Raw genomic sequence first — 20,178 nt, 5'->3', positions numbered from 1 at the left:
TGGTTAATTGCGTGTTATTTCCATTTACTTACTCTAATTTCCCAGTTAGAGCTTGAATTATTGTTATTGTCTAGATTTTTCATAGAAATTTTTACCCGAAATCATGCGGTATTTTACAAACGTTTTAGGAAGCAAAGAGCGCAGTAATTTATTTTTTACAATTATTTGTGTATGATTTTCGCTTAAAGTCGAAAATAAATAGTTATTATAAGTACTACCTTTATACATATTGCTAAAGGAGAAGTAATTAAGTTACATTATTTTCAATTATTGTTAATATAATTGTGTATATTTACAGTAATTTTTTATTATAATTGACTGAAATTACATATTATAATTTTAACGAAATTCTCAATTCAAAAAAAATTTTAAATTACCTTACAAAATTTATTTTTTCGAAAATACCTCAATTCTGGTTTCGTAATTAAACATAGATATTTATTTACTTCTATGACTACTTTTTTCAATTGTGAGATTTTATCAATTAATTTACTTATTATTTATATCATGATTAAATTTTCATTTCAACTAAACAATTTTTAAATGACGATATATATACCTCTATATTTTCCCTTTATTTTGTTAGTTCACCCTTTAGAAAAAAAATTTACCATACACCTTAATTAATCACGCTTTTAGTCGTTGATAATGAAATAAATTACCATGCAAAACATTTTAAGTATTCTAAGTAATTGCGTTTATTATTTACATATTTGCACTTTCGCACCAAGTCGAATTGCGACCTCAAAGCTTTTCAGTCCAATGTGCTAGAGTTCACAAAAGCCGCATATAATTTGCCAAAAGTATCAATTACGCATGATAAATACTTCTCAATAGGTGCTTAACGCTTACTATACATACATACATACATATGTATGTATATAAATACTTAATTACGCTACAAAATATACACAAACAAGAAACAAGTAGCTGGAGGCTGGTATAATGAATGGTTGAAAGCTAATAGCCACTTCAAAGAATTAGGTTCAGCAGAAAAAAAAATTCCCAAAATATTCAAAAAATAAGCAAAAAACCAAATTGTGTGGGCTGTAAGCTTAAACGATAATAATCATAAATTCAAGAGATTTAATAACAGCGCTTCGAAAGAAAAAAAGACGCTTTTAGTAAGTACGTGTTTTTTGTGAAAAGACAAAATATTTTCAAAGAAAACGGCGTGTCACCAATTAATATACGAGTACGACATGCAATTATACCACCAAAGCGTAGGTTTTGCGCTCAAATCCACACTCGTCTACACACACTTACAAATTAAGCGGTCTGGTGTTATTGACAATGAAAATTGTAGCGCTGAAGTTCATTGTCAAGAAGAGGTGTCAATGCGTAAATTGGTGCTTATACATATATACGTATTATATAATACCATATTTATATACCTATTTCGATACTAATACAAACACACATACAATACCTTCACATGTTGAAATTATTTAATAATATGTCACAAAAATCAGAGGAAAGCATTAACAACTGGAGACGTGTATTTCTTTTGCTCACTAATTTAAATCTCTCAAATGTCTCGAAAAGAAGAAGAACTTGTTTTGTCTAAGCAATGGGCATGAGTGTTATTTCTGAGGCTTGACTTCGCGCTAATTTGCTTTTCACATACACGAGTTGGCCGCAAAGATTTAGCGTGAATTGCGTTCGGTGTTGAAATATCGGTAAGCGCTTTGCCTAACATCGTTTAGCTCTCGCTTCATGTATTGCGCGCTAGACCACCAGAAGGGGGCAGTCTGAAAATGCTCGACTATTTTTTCTACAAAAAGAAATTTGTTTACCCGCTAAACTATTGCGTAGATTTGCTTAGTCGGCGATTGCTTTACGAGCATACACTAGCTCTTGCGTCAAAAGTCGTGCTAAGAAAAAAATTAAACATCGCACGGTATGAACATGGCTGTGTTTTCTTGCTGGTAACTAATCGGCAGTTCCAATGGCTTGAAGTCGTTTGTCGAGTGTGTGTTTATTTGCATGAAATAATCGTCTTGCGATAAATTTTAAATGATTAGGAACAAATGTAGGTATGGGTTTATGTATGAATATTCACTTATGCAAATTAGTGCAATTTTTGTTGTAGATAGGGGTGGATCAATAGACATTTACGAAGCAACAAGCGTGACAAAGTGTGCTTGTGACTAAGTAACGGATATTTACTTGAAATACTAAATACAATACCTTTAGTTTATGTCAATATAGACATAGTTACTTTTATATGTCTGAGCACGTTCCGAGAAACGCAGCGCAGTTTTTAAGATGGCTGGTCAGCTTGCACGAAGCAGGATTTCTGCTATACTCGGAGAGCTTGAGAAGTACACGAAAAGCAAAGTAGCAGGTAGCAATGATCCAATTGGTCTAAAGACTTTTTTATGCAATAGTTTTATGAGATCAGTTTTATTGATCAGTTTTTTCGAAGCACTTCCATAATTGCTGTTGACGTACAATTTTGACGCCCCTTTTTGTTATCGTTGTCCTCACAAACGAATTATTATTTACTCGCACTTTTTGATGACTCTGACTAATGTGCTTCGGCTTGCTGATGATATCGCTTAAATATTGAATTCACATTGTCATATCTTACAATACTTATGCATGTGTAGGGGCGCACAAGGCGTAGATACACACATGTCGCGGCAACCCTTTACTTTATTCAATAAAAATACTTGTTGCTACATACTATTGTACTTTGTTTTTCTGCTTTTGGGTAAGCATTTTTATTTCGCGAAAAGTTTCTAGTGTGCGCTGAGAGCTACGGTTATGCTCTGTTAACTTGTAGACGTGTATTCGGTCCAAAATGAAAGCGATTCGCGCACAGATCGTACAATTGCCTCACGCATATTTGACACCAAATTACCTGAGGATACACATACACACGCTGGCAAACACATAAGCATACATATGCACATACATCATCTGTTAAGTGGGAAGTCAGACAGTTACATGCGCCCAGAAGCAGAGTGATGTATGCAACGCGGCAAGCGGTCGCACGCACGCATACATACATACATACACACCCGGGTATATACATATATCATTTTGAAGTCGTGCTTGTTTCGCGCTGAATTTTGATTTTCAGCAAAATTTTTCATTTTTTGCGGTTGGCGCACAGACAACAAAAACTGCAGTCGAAGGCGAAAACTGTGCGCCTCACTTACTTAAATATATATTCAGAAAGATATGCGCACATCAAATGTTTGTTTTAACGGATAAGCTTAAATTTCCAACTCAAAAGCACACAAATTACACGATTTTTTCGCTAGATTTGTGAAATATTCCTGCTAATTTAATTATTTTCATCGCATTAGCCGATTTTATTGTCATTTATATTAATTGTTTCGTAAATTATCTATTGCACTAAGCACTTACTGGCATAATAGTATATAATCCGACCAAGCCAGCAATTGCAAATGTCACAATTGCTATTCCATCAATTCCATCAGCTAATTGACAAACACTCCCTAATTACTAAGCGTAGTTACAAAGAAATGCCGATAAATTGATGACATATATGTATATGTGATAGAACTATTAATTTGAATTCTACAAATGTGTTACAGCAATAACAATGCCAATTTTATTAGTTAAAGAATTTGAAACGATCGATAAATGAATTCGAAATTTGTGTGATGACATCAAAGTGAGCGCATCTAATCGGAAGATTGTTTGTAATGCCATGAGCTGGAGGGATATTGGATATCTTTTGTATAAATTTTATTGCTTTGGAACTCATTACACACTTAATGACGGTCGGCCACACACTTGAGTTACTTGGTTATGAATGGACCTTTATTAATTACAACTAACAGAGTTGAGTTGAAATTATTTATGTAGCAACGTTAATTTGAACCGGTACTATAATTACAAAAAAAAAAAATATAGATAAGTATTTCCAAAGCGAAAATCAAACGCCAAATTCTCAGTTGTCATTCAAAAGTGTTTAAACTTTTTGCTTACCGCAGACTTTGCACCGTGAATTGCGCATAATTGGGTCGGTGCTGTTGCGGAGTCACTCATAATGAATTGCTTTTGCCACAGCAAAGTTTGCGCGCAATTTACATTTTCTTACCAACGATCTTCCACCGGACGCTGTTGTTTGCAATAGTGAATCGTTTGCGCAAAACTTTAATTACAAGCGCTTAAGCTTTCCGGTCAACTCATTGCGGACGGCACTTGCAAGAAGTTAACTTGTTGTTTTTAATCTTGAGTATCTGAGCTTTTCCTCAAAGTTTCATTACTTTTGCCTTTTGTAAATTTCTGACGCAAACACGAAAGGTACCATTTAAACCGTTTTATCTTCATCATAAAGCTTCATCTTTTCAATTAATAATATTTTCACGAATAAATTGCGAGACACGACTTTTAATGTTGCAATGCCCTGTTTTGTTATCTAAAATAAAATAAAATGTGTCACAAAATTTATCGATCATAAATATTCAATACACCTGCCCCTTAGATATAAATCTGTACAAGCAATATTTGCATATATACTTGTATTACAGCAGCAGAAACTATTTCTTCATTTTAGGGCTCCTCTATGATAACACATGAGCATATTGACATGCCTGCTGAGATCAACGGGCGCCGCTTAGTAATAAGCGGTCCTTTCGAGTAAGTGTAGTGGTGTGCGCGCGATATGTGTTTCGGAGGATAAAATGGAGACATTTATTTGAAAACTGTCTTTACTTTTGTCATACGAAGTATCCACTGCAGTGGCAAATCTTTCGTAGACACTGCACTTTTACTGTTACTGTTAGCGTAAGTAGCACAGCCAATCAATTTGGTATTAACTTCAGCTTTAACGAAGACTTTACTTTAATTTTGTAGCCATATAACACGTACGGTTCGATTTTCCCAGACTCCCATCGTCAAGTTGTCATTTCTACAATTAATGCCATGCTGTAACAACTCGTTTCTTCGTGTCCACTGTGTTGTTGCGTTACAAAATGTTCACATTTTTATCGTCTTGAAGATTGTGAAAAATCAATTTATTTTTCTCACAGTTTCTAACAGCTACTTAACTAAGCTATCAAACTGATATACACTTGTTATATACATACGTATGTTTGTTGAAAATGCGTTAATAGCATACCCTGTAGAAAAACTGCTGAAACAACTAGAGTTGAAAATATATATATATAGTATTTAGAGCCCTGGCTGAGATGCAAGTCTGATCCTGCCGGCAATGTTCACAGGTTTTATGTTTTAAATAGCATTAAGAGCTATGGTTAGTGTGATCCGTAGTGCACCGATGCTTCCGATGAGCGTCGCTCTTTGGACCCGCTCAAGCTTAATAGCCAGTACTATTTCGAGCGCCCTCCTCTAGACGAACACACCATAGAACAATATTGGCTTGACCCAGTTTTGGTTACCCTTCGGTAAGCTCTTAGAGATCTGAAAAGTTTAATTAAGTCATTAAAAAACAAACATAATGTGGACCATTGAATTTTCTTGCAGGGTATGAATGAGCGTAAAGCATAAAGTTATATGTTTGGTAGGTGTTTGTATGCTTGCATTGCAGTCGGTTTCATCAGTCCAATAATGACAATAAATTATACTTTTTGTCAACGCATCCATCATTGCCGCCGAGAGCAATGTTGTTGCTACGTTTAGTAGGCACGCTGCTACTCCAACAGCCGGCCCGGGTATGCGTCACGTGCAGTTTATGCAATTCACGCGCTCTTATTCCACACAAATTGTGCACTCGCCGGCTTGTCAGCTGCTCCGCGCACCGCCCACTTCTGCGCTTTTCCGCACTTTTCACAACCGAAACTTATCCAACCGAATTTATTTGCATTTGGTCCCTTTTCATTCTTAATTTGCTGGGATTTTCTCAACTTTATTGCTGTGTGTGAAATTTCGTAATCGTGCGCCCAGCTCGGCGGCGGACTCGCACTCTCAGCAATTGTTCGACGGCTGGTCGCTCCGCATGCGAATGATTGTTGCCTTTGCCACAGGCAATGCCGCAATGTGTCGCCGCTGTGTTTTGTGTGTGGAGCTGCTGCAGCGTGTTACGTGAACTGTGCGTTTCGAAAGAGTGTTTTTCATCTGTGAAATTCGTGCTTAAATTTGTTTTTCTTTTTGTCGTTGCGATAGGTTATTATTGTTAGAAACTTTTAATTGCTGCAACAGGCAAAAGAGCAACAAATCACTGCTTATCTCATTTTCCAGCTTAATTTCTGTGTTGTGTTTTGTCTCAGCGATTCCATTTATTTATTGGCTATTTTTATATGTGTGTGGTAAATTAAAAGTTTTCGTTGCATTTGTTGCTGTTGTGCTGTTGTTGCTGTCATTTAAGTTGCGCTATTTTGTGTACTTAACGAACAACCAGGTGAAGTTCAGAGTTCGTGCCATACACAAACAATTTGTTGTTGTGTACATGTATGTGTGTGCGTAAGCAGCAAAGTTCATCTCTATGGCGGCGGTGCCACAAATGTGAGTGAAATTTTCTTTGTCGCATTTGTCAAAAGTCGGCTTAAACTGTTAAAGTTGATAAGTGCAATGCATTTGTTGTTGAATGTGTCAAAACAGTGTTGAACCGCGTTGTTTGAGAGAAAAGCAATTAGAGCTTTACAACAACTTAAATTGCGGTACCAAAAAAAAAAAATATTTTTTAAAGAAATTATACATTTATTTCATAAAATTTGAATGCAGTAACATTAGGTTTAATATAATTTAGTATTAATATTTAACGCCTTACAAGATCACGTCAACCATAAATATTTTGGTTAGATAAGCTAGCTAAGGCTGCCTTCGCTATTAATCATAAATAAACTTTCTAATATATAATGCTAAAAATACGCTAAAGCTACGTTGACAAATAGCATTTGATATTTTAAATCGAATTTCGGAAATAATTTTTTGCGGTTATCTAAGGAACTTCGGCAAAAATTTCTAAACCCCGGAGGGCACATCTGACACGAACAAAGTACTCATGAAACTCTCGGTAGTTCAGGTACTGGTTACTGGTAAAAAGTATTAAGTTAATTCAACGTGTTTAATTTTTTGCTAAAATTGTCTGCATCTGGTCACCTTACGGCGTCTGAAGTGCACTGCCGCCACCAGTAGTCCAAATCGAAAGATTGAAGCGATTTAAGAGCTAAAAATACTGCACGTCATTGTGTCCCGTATGATTCTTACAACTACACAAACACATAACTACACACATATGTATACCTTTACGTTTACCAGTAAATTTGTGTGTATGTACATATGTTGTTGTTTTATTTATTTGTTGTTTTTGCCTTCGCAACTGTGAAATCGGCGTGTGAAACAGCACAGCAACTTCCTTTCGTGAAAAATTAGTTCAAATTCTAAAATTAGTCGATGCTGCAGCAGCCAGTAGCCAGCAACCAGCAGTTGCAAATGGATGTGTGTAGTGGCGGAGCGGGGGCAACCGCGCGCAAAAGTATGACGCAGCTTTTGTGTTTGCAGCAACACTCAGCCGGCTGCAGCAGACGAAGCAGCAAATGTTGGCAGCAAACCAGAGTTAAGTGCTGTGAAAACGAAAAGAAAAACTGCAAACACTTGTTGGCGATTTTAGCCGCAACATAAATGAATAAATCTATATATAGCCTATACGTACAAGGTAGAACGAGAGTTAGAAGAGCTTTTCAGTGATATGTTCACGTACATATGCCGGTTGTTGCTGCGCTCTTGCCATCTGACGCTACATTTTACATTGCGCCAGTGTTGTAAAAGAGCCAAATTAAATTTCGTTATTTTCACATAATGCTGTTGTAAATACTCCATCGACATAATCGCCATGCTATTATCAAAGCGTCTAAAGCTACTTGCGTCTTGTTGCAGACGCCGCAACAAATGCCGTATTGCTGCCTCACTGCGAAATGAAGCACTGTTCGAAACGGAAGCAAATCAAAATGTATTTTAGCGCGCACCAGAAAACTCATGGCCATGGCGTGAACAACTACAATCCATTTCAAGTAAAGCGTGCTTGTGCAAAAACAACTGCTTCATAACCGTAATGAGGGAGGTAGTGAAAATTGCTCGAGCACTCATCATAGACACGCTCGCGTATAGAACATGAATTCGCAATCAGAATCGGAATCATTAATGGCATAGCATACAAGTAGTTGTTGGTGCGTCTGACACCGCAACACTCGTTTCTGGCTGAGTACCCACATTGTTGATACGGACATCGAGCATTGGACTGGAACGGCGTAGCTTCGGAGCGGAGCGGTAAAGCGATGTGCAAAAATTAAGCAAAAGTTGCTTTATTGATTTTGAGTGACGCAAATGTAGGCAAAAGTTAGTAATGAGACTGCGCAGGCAATTATACGTAATTATGAGATTGTCTATGTTTGCATTTTTAATATTTTTCCAACATTTTGGTAATAGCACCCCACCAATTTGTGCCTAAAGCAGCAGTGTGAGTGGTAATTGAATTGAAAAGAATTAATGGACCACAAAAGTAAATAATGTCTAATGACGCTCAAGTTGAAGAACTGAATTTCGCTAACGAAGACTTTAAGCGTATAATTTAAGCATTAGCAAATTTGCGTAAAAAGTTACGCGACGTTACTCGTCGCCCGGCTGAACGCTGCCTTGAGTTCAATATTGAAATTCGTTTTAGGCTTTCACCGAGTCGGTGATGGTTTTTAATGAGAAATGAGAATATTTTCTTGTTACAAATTTGTTAGCAGATAGAAAAAGTTCCTAAGCTCCAGCTATGTAAGTATTTATATTAGATGTTTACTTCTACAAGTATAGGTGTTTATAGGTAGAGCTCTTAACATTCCGGTCGACGAAATCAATACGTAAGCTACCGCCTTCATAGAAATTTCTATTGCTTGATGCTGCCAGAGCATTCACTAGTACACCTATTTATGCGTCGAAAAACTAAAAAAACTGGGTAAAGAACCGCTACCGATCGGCCTGATCGTAGTCACCAAAACAGAACGTAAAATTACAACGGTAAATGACACTAGTGCATGTACATTTGTACCGAAGAGTTACGGGTTTGCAATTTCTGTAACGCTATATTTGTTGTTGTATCACCTTATATGTGAGCGAAGAATGTGTGCGGCAAAGTCGTAACCCGCTATTCGAAGCCACATTAGCAGCTAGTGTATTTAGACGCTAATTTCCCAAAGGGGACTTCATACGGCCGAAGTGACTGTCGGTGCCGGTAGTGGCGGCGGTAGGCTTACATATCGACCCCCCATCAGCGGCTGGAACCGAGCAATGACAGCAAGTGTCTCACTTAGAAGTCTACATGTGTTTTGTATTCAGTGCTTTGGTGCGTTTACAAGGCGGGCTTTGCAAAAACATGCATAAAAGCACAGAATCTGCACAACGCGAAGGTGCTGAGGCAATGTTACAAGTGCGCTGGTTACTGTTCGTTAGTTTCCATAGTTGTTGTTTTTATTGTTCCGTGTGTTGCTGTGTGCTGCTGTTGCGGCTCATTAATAACTCATGCGTGAAATGCAGTGAAAAACATTGGCAGCAACATGTTGTATGAGCCGTGTATGTGGCAGCAACAAATGACTATTTATAATGTTGCAATTACGTCGACAGTAAAACGTTTGTGCGTCGCAAGTGCAGGTGGAGAGGTCGTGCGGCACATACACACATATTCACATGTGTTGATATTTCACAAGCATACACACGGTGGTAACAGCAAAAAATGTCATAATTACCGTAAAAGTGGGAGCTTCGAATGAGTGCCACTGATGGGGCTAATGTGTCCAGGTGGGCACAAAACCAGCAGACTGTTACAGTTGCCACACGAGTTGCAACCACAAAAAACTTTACTTACCTGCAACATCAGTCCACAGTGCCAATTCAAGTGTCACTAACTCATTTAAATGGGCAAAATCTGTGGCAGCGCAAATCGCCGGTGGCTCATTGGTGTTGGTTGGTGAAATGCATTAAATATGGCGAAATGACAGTAACTTACGCAACGCAACAGTTGATGATAAAATTGACTGGCAAACACGTTGATTGTGGAGAGAACATATTTTTTTGTTTTTCCATACAAGTGCTTGTACGCGTATGTCATTAGGGCGATACTTAAAAAATAAATTTTCCGATCAAACAAATCGTTCCTCCTTCATTAAAGAAACGGGTTCAGAAGTTGGTACTGTCCTATGATTTCTATTTGGACTCGACTGCTTTTGGGAAAGAGTACCATGGTAGTCGAAGATAACGCTTATACATTTTGAACCTTATTAGGGGCATTTTACATACACATACAAACAAACATTGCTTGTGGCCAAGCATCAATTTTTCACAACCTAAATTTATTAAAAGGGGCCTCCATTTGTGCGCAGAACTCTGTTGTTGACATATTCGAATTAGAACAAAAATTTTTGCAAACTAATTAATTCGAGAATGAATTTACTGAGCACTTGTGTAGATATTGCTCTATACAAGCAGAGGTCTAAAGCATTCAAAATAATTATGAAAATTTTGGTTTTTATCTTATTTTATTTATCTGTTTTTTACTTTACTTCAGGCATGCCATGGAGACTGGCAAACAAAAAAAAAAAAAGAAAAAAAAAATCAGAAACTCATATATGTATGTTAATGCATGTGTGTGCGTATTTGTTTTGCAAATTCTATGTTATTAAAAGTGCGCATATTTTAATAAGCGCCGACAGATGTTCTCAGCAGCACCACCACATATTGTTTGTTTTTCACTGGGTTAATAGAACGTGCAACCGAAGTGGTTTACCCAGCGCCGGCAGTTGGAAGTGAAAATAACTTAAATGAAGGCGCTATTATATAGGTGATTTCAAAGAAAGTTAAATTAATTACAAACTGACGAGATTCGAAGAAGAACCGTGCAAACTGAAGACTTCTAAGTGCACTATACATATATAAATAAAGCAGCCAAATCACCATAATGGTCGTGTTCGATGCGCCACATCGCAACTCGTTATATTAGAGCTCTACTCTCTGCCGGATTTAATGCAAGGGAATGTGGTGCTACTTCGTTAAAGTAGTACAACCACTGTTACACCCACCCTCTTTGCTTTATGCAATGTGACTGTTCGATTGCCACTCTCCTCATGTATACAAATCGTAGTTAGTTATTAATTGTAGAAAGAGCAGGCCTCATGCAGAAATTGTGTGCATATTTTGTTGCTGTTGTCGCTCAAAGTTGACGGTTGTGGCGTTTCCGATTGCAATTAAACTGAATGTGAGTGTAATATTGACCAAGACTGGCCTCCCGCTATAACTCTACAATGCATACCTCTACATAGATACATATATATCGGTATGTAAATGCTGTGCTGAGAGGGCAAAGCAATTAATTTCTTGAATATGGAAAATTAAACAGCTTTACCTCGAACTGTCAATGTATGGTACACTAATTAAAGTGAAGTTATGAGCGTGTATGTCGAAATCGTCTGGTACTGTAAATATTGCAAATTATCTGCAGAAACAATTTAACTCACTGATGAAAGATTTTTTAGTATTTCATCTATTCTGAATAGTGTACAACAAATTTAGTTCCACTGACTTTGCAATGTGTAGAGCAATAATTCTTTATTAAACACACAAATTGTTAAAACACGAAACATCAACTGTAACAATCAATTGCCTACATTAGTTTATGTATATCGATATATGTATATTTAGAAGCTATGTCATTTTACCAAAAACTGGTTACTCTTCACAAGTCTGGTTTAATTTTTCTTATTCTGCACTTCACGCAGTTCTGCTTGGAAGATAACCTTACCAACCCAGTCATCCCCGACATCCTTATTGAAAATTGCGACCGCTTTATATATTCCTAAGGGTGGGTTGACTGGAAAAAATTTGGGATCAAAATACAAGCCACTCACCATTAAGTGACCCTAAGAAAACACAGTGCTTACATATCGAATATCTGCTAATATACAAATTATACTTACCGAATAGGGACAAGCGTGCATTACATTTGTGTTATTTCTTAAAATTCTCTTTATGATTGATATGTAATGCGAGCTAATTTTGTGATCCATAACATCGCTTACATTAGCTCGGATGTTCATCATAAATGGCTGGAAAATATTAGCATCGTTCTTTTTGAATAATTGCAAGTGAATCTGTAATTACGGTGGAGATCGCAAAAAGTTTTGTAAAGAGAGAGAGAGTGTTGTTCTTGAGTTTAGATTAAGCGGGTCAACTAAATCAGCGTCCATATAAAGCAGCGATTTATCACGATTCACCGGTTTCAATTTACAGCTAATATTTTGAATATAGGAGTTTGCGCCAAAGCACTCGACATTTATAGTTTTAACAACAAGCAGACCACTGCAGTACTAAAAAATAGATATTTATAATGCTGTGTGATTTCACAATACGAAAGTTTCGTTCGGTCACCGATATGAGTAGTAAAACAGTTAGGAGTTTCAGCAAACAAACTGCAACAATTTCCGTCATTATGCTAGCAAGTTTTAAGTAGAACTAAACAATTGAATTAAAATTTTATAAAAAATTAAAAAAAATTGTTTACCTATACTTAATTGTTGTACAATTTTTGTGTCTAAATAGTGTGACGGAAATACTATTTGGAAACAGATAATCGCTTAACTGAGTTTTAACTGCAGAAAGCAGAATCTAGTTATGTATTGTTGAAAATATTATTTCATAACAATATTTAAATATATAAGCCCAGGTTTGTAAAGATCAACGAATCTGCGGGTTGACATCTTTCATGCCCATCAATAAAAAATACTCGATTACATTGACAGAAGTATTCGATGGCATGAATTTATGTAAGCAATTTATGCATTGTATATATCTTATAACATATATGAAATAAGTATTTTCATTCATTCATGAGACCTTGATGATTGCCATATCATTTCTCTTATTGTTCCACGTTATATAATATAAGGACAGATTTAGCTTTAACCATTGCAATATTAATATTCAATTTATATTACTATTTTTACGATAAATAGTAGCATAACAAACGATGCAAGATTTTAAGAAATTGGTTGTATTAATATTATTATATTTTTGCTTGCCTCTTAATTTACATATGTCTTATATACAGTTTGAGCGCTTTATGCTCCGTTTGGATTATATAAATCTCTTTTTAAATATTAAAGAAATGTGAATTTTTCATATAACATGTAAATTTGAATTGTGCGATATGCACATTTAACATTTTCCGACCAATAAAATTGCAATTTTCGCTCAGATCCAACGCCTTTCGAGATTGTATTTATCTCCCTTCAAATGTCGTCATAATTTATATCCAGTTTTGACCGTCAGAAAGCATAAACATTGTAGAAATAAACGTTTGTGTCAAATTACCAGAGATGCCAGCAATTAAAAATTGTTATGACATTGGAAAGCATTGCGGCAACCGTTGCCAGCAAAGATCAACGAACAGAGCGAACAAAAATAACAGAAATGATTAAAAAAAATATCACCAGCAGCAATATAAATAAAATATATTCTGCACACACAGCCACAACCACACTTAAGTATGCACTAGTATGTATAGTATAAGCAAACACACTCGTGCCACAAAAGGATGCAATGAAAAAAAAATAACGCAAATAAAACTGCAATTGCACTGCCAATTATTTTGCCTTTGGCAGCAATAAAGCGAACAATTGTTATGTCGCAAATGTCTCACATTGACAACAGGCTCCAGGGGCCATCGAGCGCAAGTATAAAATTGTCGTACAATCAGAAGTCATTGTCATTGCCAAAAGCTTAAGCCGATAGTCATTTGTTTGCTATTTCACAAATTTCCTTTTTTAATGCTAAATTATGTGGCATTTATCAGTAATAAATTTTGAAAATATTTGTCTTTTAAAGAGTCTCACTTTTAAATGAAATCCTTGAGTGTTGTATAATATTTTTTGGCTTATAAAATAACTCATATGCGAGTGTCTACAACTTAAATGCAAGAGATTACTTTTGATCACAGGTAAACATTTTCAAATTTGCTTCAAACATAAACACACACTCACGTTTGTTCAAACGCAAGTGCACACATTGGCCACCTTACGCGCTTAATGTAAATGAAAAAGTGACGCATTAAGTCAGCAACATTTCAAAATTCATAATCACAATCTTGGCAGCACGTCTGGCAACATTTCAATGTCGCATGTTGGTTTCACTTTTCACTTGAAGTTGTCACTTTCGATTATACAAACGAACATTTCATCATGCGCATATAAGTACGTATGTGTGTATGCACGCACACGTATGTACTAATTGTTTACTTAAATGCAGGCTCACATGCGGGAGCTACTGTTTGGGATTATAGTTAGAAATCCTTGTTGCCCCTCGGCGGCTGGAGCAAGTTCGCTCGCAAACGTTGGCTAACCTCAATCTACTTGACCAAAGCTTTAATTGGCAAACTATTCCATATCAATGTAATGTTGATTTCCTTCGTCTCCCCTTAATTAATAATATGGCGTTTAGAGCCTCGCCACCTACTTGACAGCACTGTCCGAGTTGTGAGGTACTCGTACATGTTGCTGTTTAAGTATAAGTGTAGAGTTGTAATGATAGTATTAATCATTTTAAAATTTTTATGAGAAATATACACTTTTTAGAAAAAATTGGTGTACTGAGTTCTGTGTGATATGAAAGCAAATTTATAGCAAAAATGTTTTTGGTATTTTTTAGAAAACCTAGTTTGTTTTATTATAAGCTAGTATTTTCTACGCGCTTACATTTCAGATTGCAGTTAGAGTACTAAGCTTCAGAACATCATAATCGAATTTAAAACTCGTTTTTTGGGCTTGCTTTCCGATCTTAAAAGTTTTCTCTGCCACTATCTCATTATAAAGTTCAGTGATTATGCAGGATACGCTTCAGAGCAGCATAAATCCCTTTTTCTCTCTCTCTTTCTCTCTCTCTCTCTCTAACTTCAACTCCTTTATGCAATAATGAGCAAACTGTAGTTTAAAAGCAAGTTGACACTTGAATTCCTGTAAGAGAAGAAGAAATTCAAACTTAGCAGACTGCAGACTTTCTACTCACACCCAACACTCATCGAGTCAAATTTGCATTTCATTACTTATGCAAATTAAACTTGTTTACCCCCGTGTTGCATGCCTCAAAATGTGCATATGTGTGTAAGCCGCTCTTGCAATGCATGCTCTTCAAAGAATTGTGTAACTAAATATGTGTTAGTACTAATATAAATGTTTGTACGCCGGCATACCTCAGTTTACACTTTAATTTGCAGGTGTTTACGAGTTCACAATGAACACACATGCAAACCGAAGTAAACGTTTGCGAGCTGTTTAAATGCGAAGTCGTAGACGCTTGCATAAATACTAGATTTGCAATTAATTACTGACCCAAATCAACCGAGTATAAGAATCTGAAAATTTTAAATCAAAGGCCAAAAAATGCGTTGCTTCTATGAAAGGATTGTCAACAGAGCGGTAGATAAGCGGGATTGAGTGCGTCTTCCCAACGGCGCGTTAACGCTGTTTAAAAGCGGCGCAAACTTTTCAATTCTCAACTGTTTGCGTTCATTTTAACCCGCTCAATTTGTTCCAACCTTAACTGTGTTCTGGCGATGTTGTAATTGCGCGAATTAATTAACTGACCACTCTTACCGTTAGCAACACTTGTGGCTGCATTTAAGCGTCATTTTGCGTTGTTGCAACAAATTGTGCATGCCATGGACATGGCGTTGCCGCTAACAGGAAAATCGAAATTAACGGCAAGTAGCGAAGGTGGTGTGGGAGACCCGAATAGCTTTCCGTTAGCCACCACGAATTCGAGTTTTACAAAATGTTTACTGTTTCCTTAATTGCTGTGGCTTTAATGCCGACTTTTGCCACATTAATTGCATACTTGCAGCAAAGCAGGGCGCGAGGCAAAAATGCGCAATGCAAACTTTTAACAAAAGCCGTCACGTTTTAATTATGTGCGCGGCCTTGCTACCTTTTTACAATTATGCAGCTCATAAATTTAATTGTGCCACAAGTTGTGGAGGCCTTTTGTTGTTCACTGTGTGCTCAGAGAAAGACTTTGTCCTAACTTGATTATGTCGTGTAGGATGCGTGGAAAGCAACACTCTTTTGAAAAATATTCTGTATACTTTCGTCGTGCTTGCTACATGTCATTAATACAAATTGCGCACTTGGAATCGTTAAGAGAAAATCATCGCCTTTCAATGTATAAATTTCGATATGCTTCAAGCTGAACAAAATTTTGTGATTTATTTATGTACATTGGAACACACATTTAACTTCAACTCTTCATGATATTTCACTAATTCGCATATTATCATCCGCTAATGCTTTTGCAAATTACGTTTTTCCCTCTCTTTAGTTCCGCACTTTTTCCGCCTACATTGTGAGAAAATCGAGAATTTCATGCCAAGATGTTTTTTTATGATAAATGCACAATAACTGTGGGGAAATTTTTTATGAAAAAATGTTCTCGAAACATATTTGCTTACAAATTGTTCATACATTTTCCACATTACTTCATTTAGTTGGGATTAACTTGACTTAATGAATTGCAATTAATTAGCGAATGCATTATAACGGTGCAAATTGAATTAGCTTATGCACACATATTGTAGTTGAATTTCATTAATTAAACTATTTAGTCAATTATGGTCTACAACAGTTATGTGCATCCGCATGCATTCAGCAAAAAGCCAGAACGTGTCATTTTTTAATGTTTATTGTAAATATTGTAAAATTCGCGGCTTTAATGTTTTGCAGTTGAAGTATAAAATAACTAGTCACGAACGGCTACGATTGCTGCACTCAGATTTCAAACACATATACATATACACTCATATCATTAGCTAAAGATAATGTTGATGTAACAACGTGATCTAATGCTTGATCTCATGACTGAATCGCTGGATGTGGATGTGCGCATTCGCAGCTCATTTACATATTTACAATGTATTTTTAATTAAATTACTGTTACTTAATGATAAATACATGTATATTAAATGAAAAAATCTGATTTTTTGCTGATGACTCAAAGTTTGCTTATGCTCTTTTTATATCGTTGCAGTGGTCGATCGTACAGCAAAGACAGTCAGAAGAGCTCGCAAAGCGATCTGAGCATGGCAAGCGCTGGTGGCGGTTCACCGAAGCTTTTGGCTAAAACTCCGTTGCGTGAGTATACCTTTTTGTTTCACTATAACTGCATTTATATATATGTTCATGAATGCGATTAGGTGTCGATTACACAGGATTCGACATACTCTATAAAACTAAAGGCTGGTTCTAACACTCAAGTACATAGTTTCTAACCTTTGTACAAGCGTAATTTTCGGTATAAATGAAATTTTCGACGCAGACGAGATATACTAATTTTTATATCCTGAACAGGGTATATTAAGTTTAACACGCTGCGCATTTGTCGAAATGGCCGATATCGGACCACTATAGCATATAGCTGCCATACAAACTAAACAATCAGAATCAAGTCCTTGTATGGGAAACTTTTTTATTTGACGTAATGTCTTCACGAAATTTGGCGTGGATTATTGTCTAAGGAAGCAATATATTCTTCAAAGAAATTGTTCAGATCAGATCCCTATAGCATATAGTTGCCATACAAACTAAACGATCGGAATCAAGTGCTTGTATGGGGAACTATTATGTTTGACATAATTGCTTTTCGCATCAATTATTATTTAAGGCAATAATGCAATCTCCGAAGAAATTATAGAGATCAAATGACTATATCATATAGCTGTCATACAAACTGAACGTTCGGAATCAAGTTGTTGAAACGAACCTGTGTATTTGTGAAGGGTATTGTTGTAGGGTAGCTTTGATGCAACCGAAGCTATTGTACGTTTTTGCTTGTTGTTTCATTGCACATATATATACATATGTATATGAAAAAGTTAACTTTAAAAGCTTTCAATACTTTTAAAGTTTCGTTATGAAAGTTTTTATAAACTTTTGCTTGGATAATTTTTATTTTCAATATGTATTGTATATATACTAAATACTGTTGTGGATCACGTTATCGTGACGGAAGCGAATTTATATACGAGTAACAGCAAAACAACACTACTTAAAATTATTTGGAGGGATATTGGCGCTGCAACCCAACATAAGCGGTATATATGTGTATGTACCGTTATCAATTGAGTTTAAATAAAATCATAGTGTGTTTTTCGGCGTTCATATTAATCTTTCATTTCATTTTGCTACGTTTTAATGCCGTTCATTGCCTACTTCTAGGCTGCTACAAATGAAACTTGTGCTGTGCACGTGATCAATTCATCGGAAGTAATCAAGTGAATTATTATTTAATTATGATTTTAAAACTAAGAAGAAGAAATTTATTTATTTATTTTATTATGTGTCAAGTAAAAGTATTACATAATATTTCATACAATTCGCACAGAACAAAGCAAAGTTTCGAAATGAATGCCTAAAATCAAAAATAGCTGTAGCCGCTTATAATATTCATGCTCTTTGGTGGTCAAGCTAAATCTCTTTTGCCAGTTGAAAATTATCTTTGATGCCATTGATTCTGCTTGTATGCTCGTGAGTTGCTCATAAGCAGGCACAAACACATCTATACACATCAATGTCACAGTCTCCTACAAACGGCATTGTTTTTTATACCACACAACAACAAAAAAGATAAAAAGAACAAAAATCACTCAACAAAAGGGGGGAGGAGAAAAAACGTGATGTAAGCATTTGTCAAGACCAGCAGAACAAGCGAACGATCGACTGACCGAGCGACCGAACGAACCACCGGTCAGGTAGCTCAACAACCGGCTTCAGCGCGGCGCACAGCCACTACACGATGTTGCAGGCGCAACTGAATAAGAAGCAACAGCTACAAGATAATAACATAGTGTGTGTGTGTGTGTGGATGTGCGCGTACTGGGTTCCATTTAGCTGTGTTTGTCAGCGACTTCTTTCGCTCCGTTTTATTGTGTTTTGTTTATTATCTTGTTTTACTTATAAACATGCAAGCAAATATGTTTTTTGTTGTTTGCTGTTAGGTGGTTGTTTGTATTGTTATCTGTAAGATACACTCTGACGCTGACATGCTGTTAAGTGATTCCTCTGCCTCTCTTTCCCATCATTCGCTTTGGCTGTGCTATTCGTCGGTGTTTCACCAAGTTTGCGACTTGCTGTTGTCGCTGCACACGATTTCTCGCCAGTCTGTCGCGAGTATTCAACGAAACGAAGTGTTGTTGCTGGTTGCTGCTACTCTTGTTGCCGCTTCAACGCAAACGCATTTGGATCGGTCGGTCATCGGTCAAAATCATGTCGAATCGATCGAGTTGCTAAAAAATATTTTATGTTTTGGTTCAAAGTGAAATTGCAAAAATGTAACGCGAAGCCGACAGTGATCGTGTTTCTCATTTCGCAAGTTTTCAACGAAATTCGAAACTAATTTTCGATATATTTTTTTTATCGACCACTTTATGTAGTGGAAATGTGTATTTAAATAGATATTGGTAAAAATATGCTTTATAGTACTTTAAAGATTTCGAGTTACAAGTGGTCTATCGAGAGATACTGCGTTGTATGGGTCTAAAATATTCACGGAAATTACAAAATTTAATATTTTAATACTTTTGTGTGTTTGTGAGTAGTTCTTTATCGAGCCAGGATAATGTGTAAACAACAACAGCTATTTCACTGTTACTGCAGAATTGCTCCTGAAAAGTGTGAAATGCTGTTTCTTGATTACAGTGTTTGATTTCAGGAAGGCCTTTGGTAGTATCAACTGTTCAGCCAAGCAGTGTGATATTGCTATAACATTGCTTACAATATTACGTATTCTCTGTTTTTACTTACACCGTTTACACGAGTTCACCTTCATTTCATACATTTTGTAACTAATTAAGCACCTAATTATTTGCTTGTGAATTTCAGTGATTTTTTGCTTTATTTATTTTTTCGCTCTTCTCTCTGTGCTTTTGCGCATTTTCTTAGCATTTTTGCGAGTTTTTTTTGTTTTTTGCTACATAGGCAAAACCTTACCGCAAAATGGCAGGTCGCCATTTGGAGCTCATTAAATTTCATCCACCGACCAAAAACTGAATCAACTCACTGCCGCAAGTCAACGGATTAAAGTACTTACTATCTATTATACATTGTATGCGGCTCGAGCTGACGCCGAGCGCAAACCGAATCGGCGACACAACACTTCTCGCATTTTAAGTCGGCTAGCGCGTTCGCACACGAATTCCGTTACATATAAAATGTATATGGTTCA

General features: G+C 36.3%; 1 protein-coding gene and 1 pseudogene across 1 annotated transcript in view; one reads left to right on the top strand and one right to left on the bottom strand.

Moving 5' to 3' along the window:
- Positions 1 to 20,178, top strand: part of toc (toucan) — a 108,868-nt gene that overhangs the window by 26,530 nt on the left and 62,160 nt on the right. Inside the window, exon 3 of the mRNA XM_036369386.2 lies at positions 16,987 to 17,090. Coding sequence (XP_036225279.2) covers positions 16,987 to 17,090 — 104 coding nt within the window. The remainder of the gene's footprint in view (positions 1 to 16,986; positions 17,091 to 20,178) is intronic.
- LOC138856247 (uncharacterized) lies at positions 11,664 to 12,402 on the bottom strand (annotated as a pseudogene).

This window comes from Bactrocera oleae, chromosome 3 (assembly GCF_042242935.1).
Source record: "Bactrocera oleae isolate idBacOlea1 chromosome 3, idBacOlea1, whole genome shotgun sequence".
Taxonomy (NCBI): Eukaryota; Metazoa; Arthropoda; class Insecta; order Diptera; family Tephritidae; genus Bactrocera; species Bactrocera oleae.
This window is presented reverse-complemented; position numbering and strand designations above follow the sequence as displayed.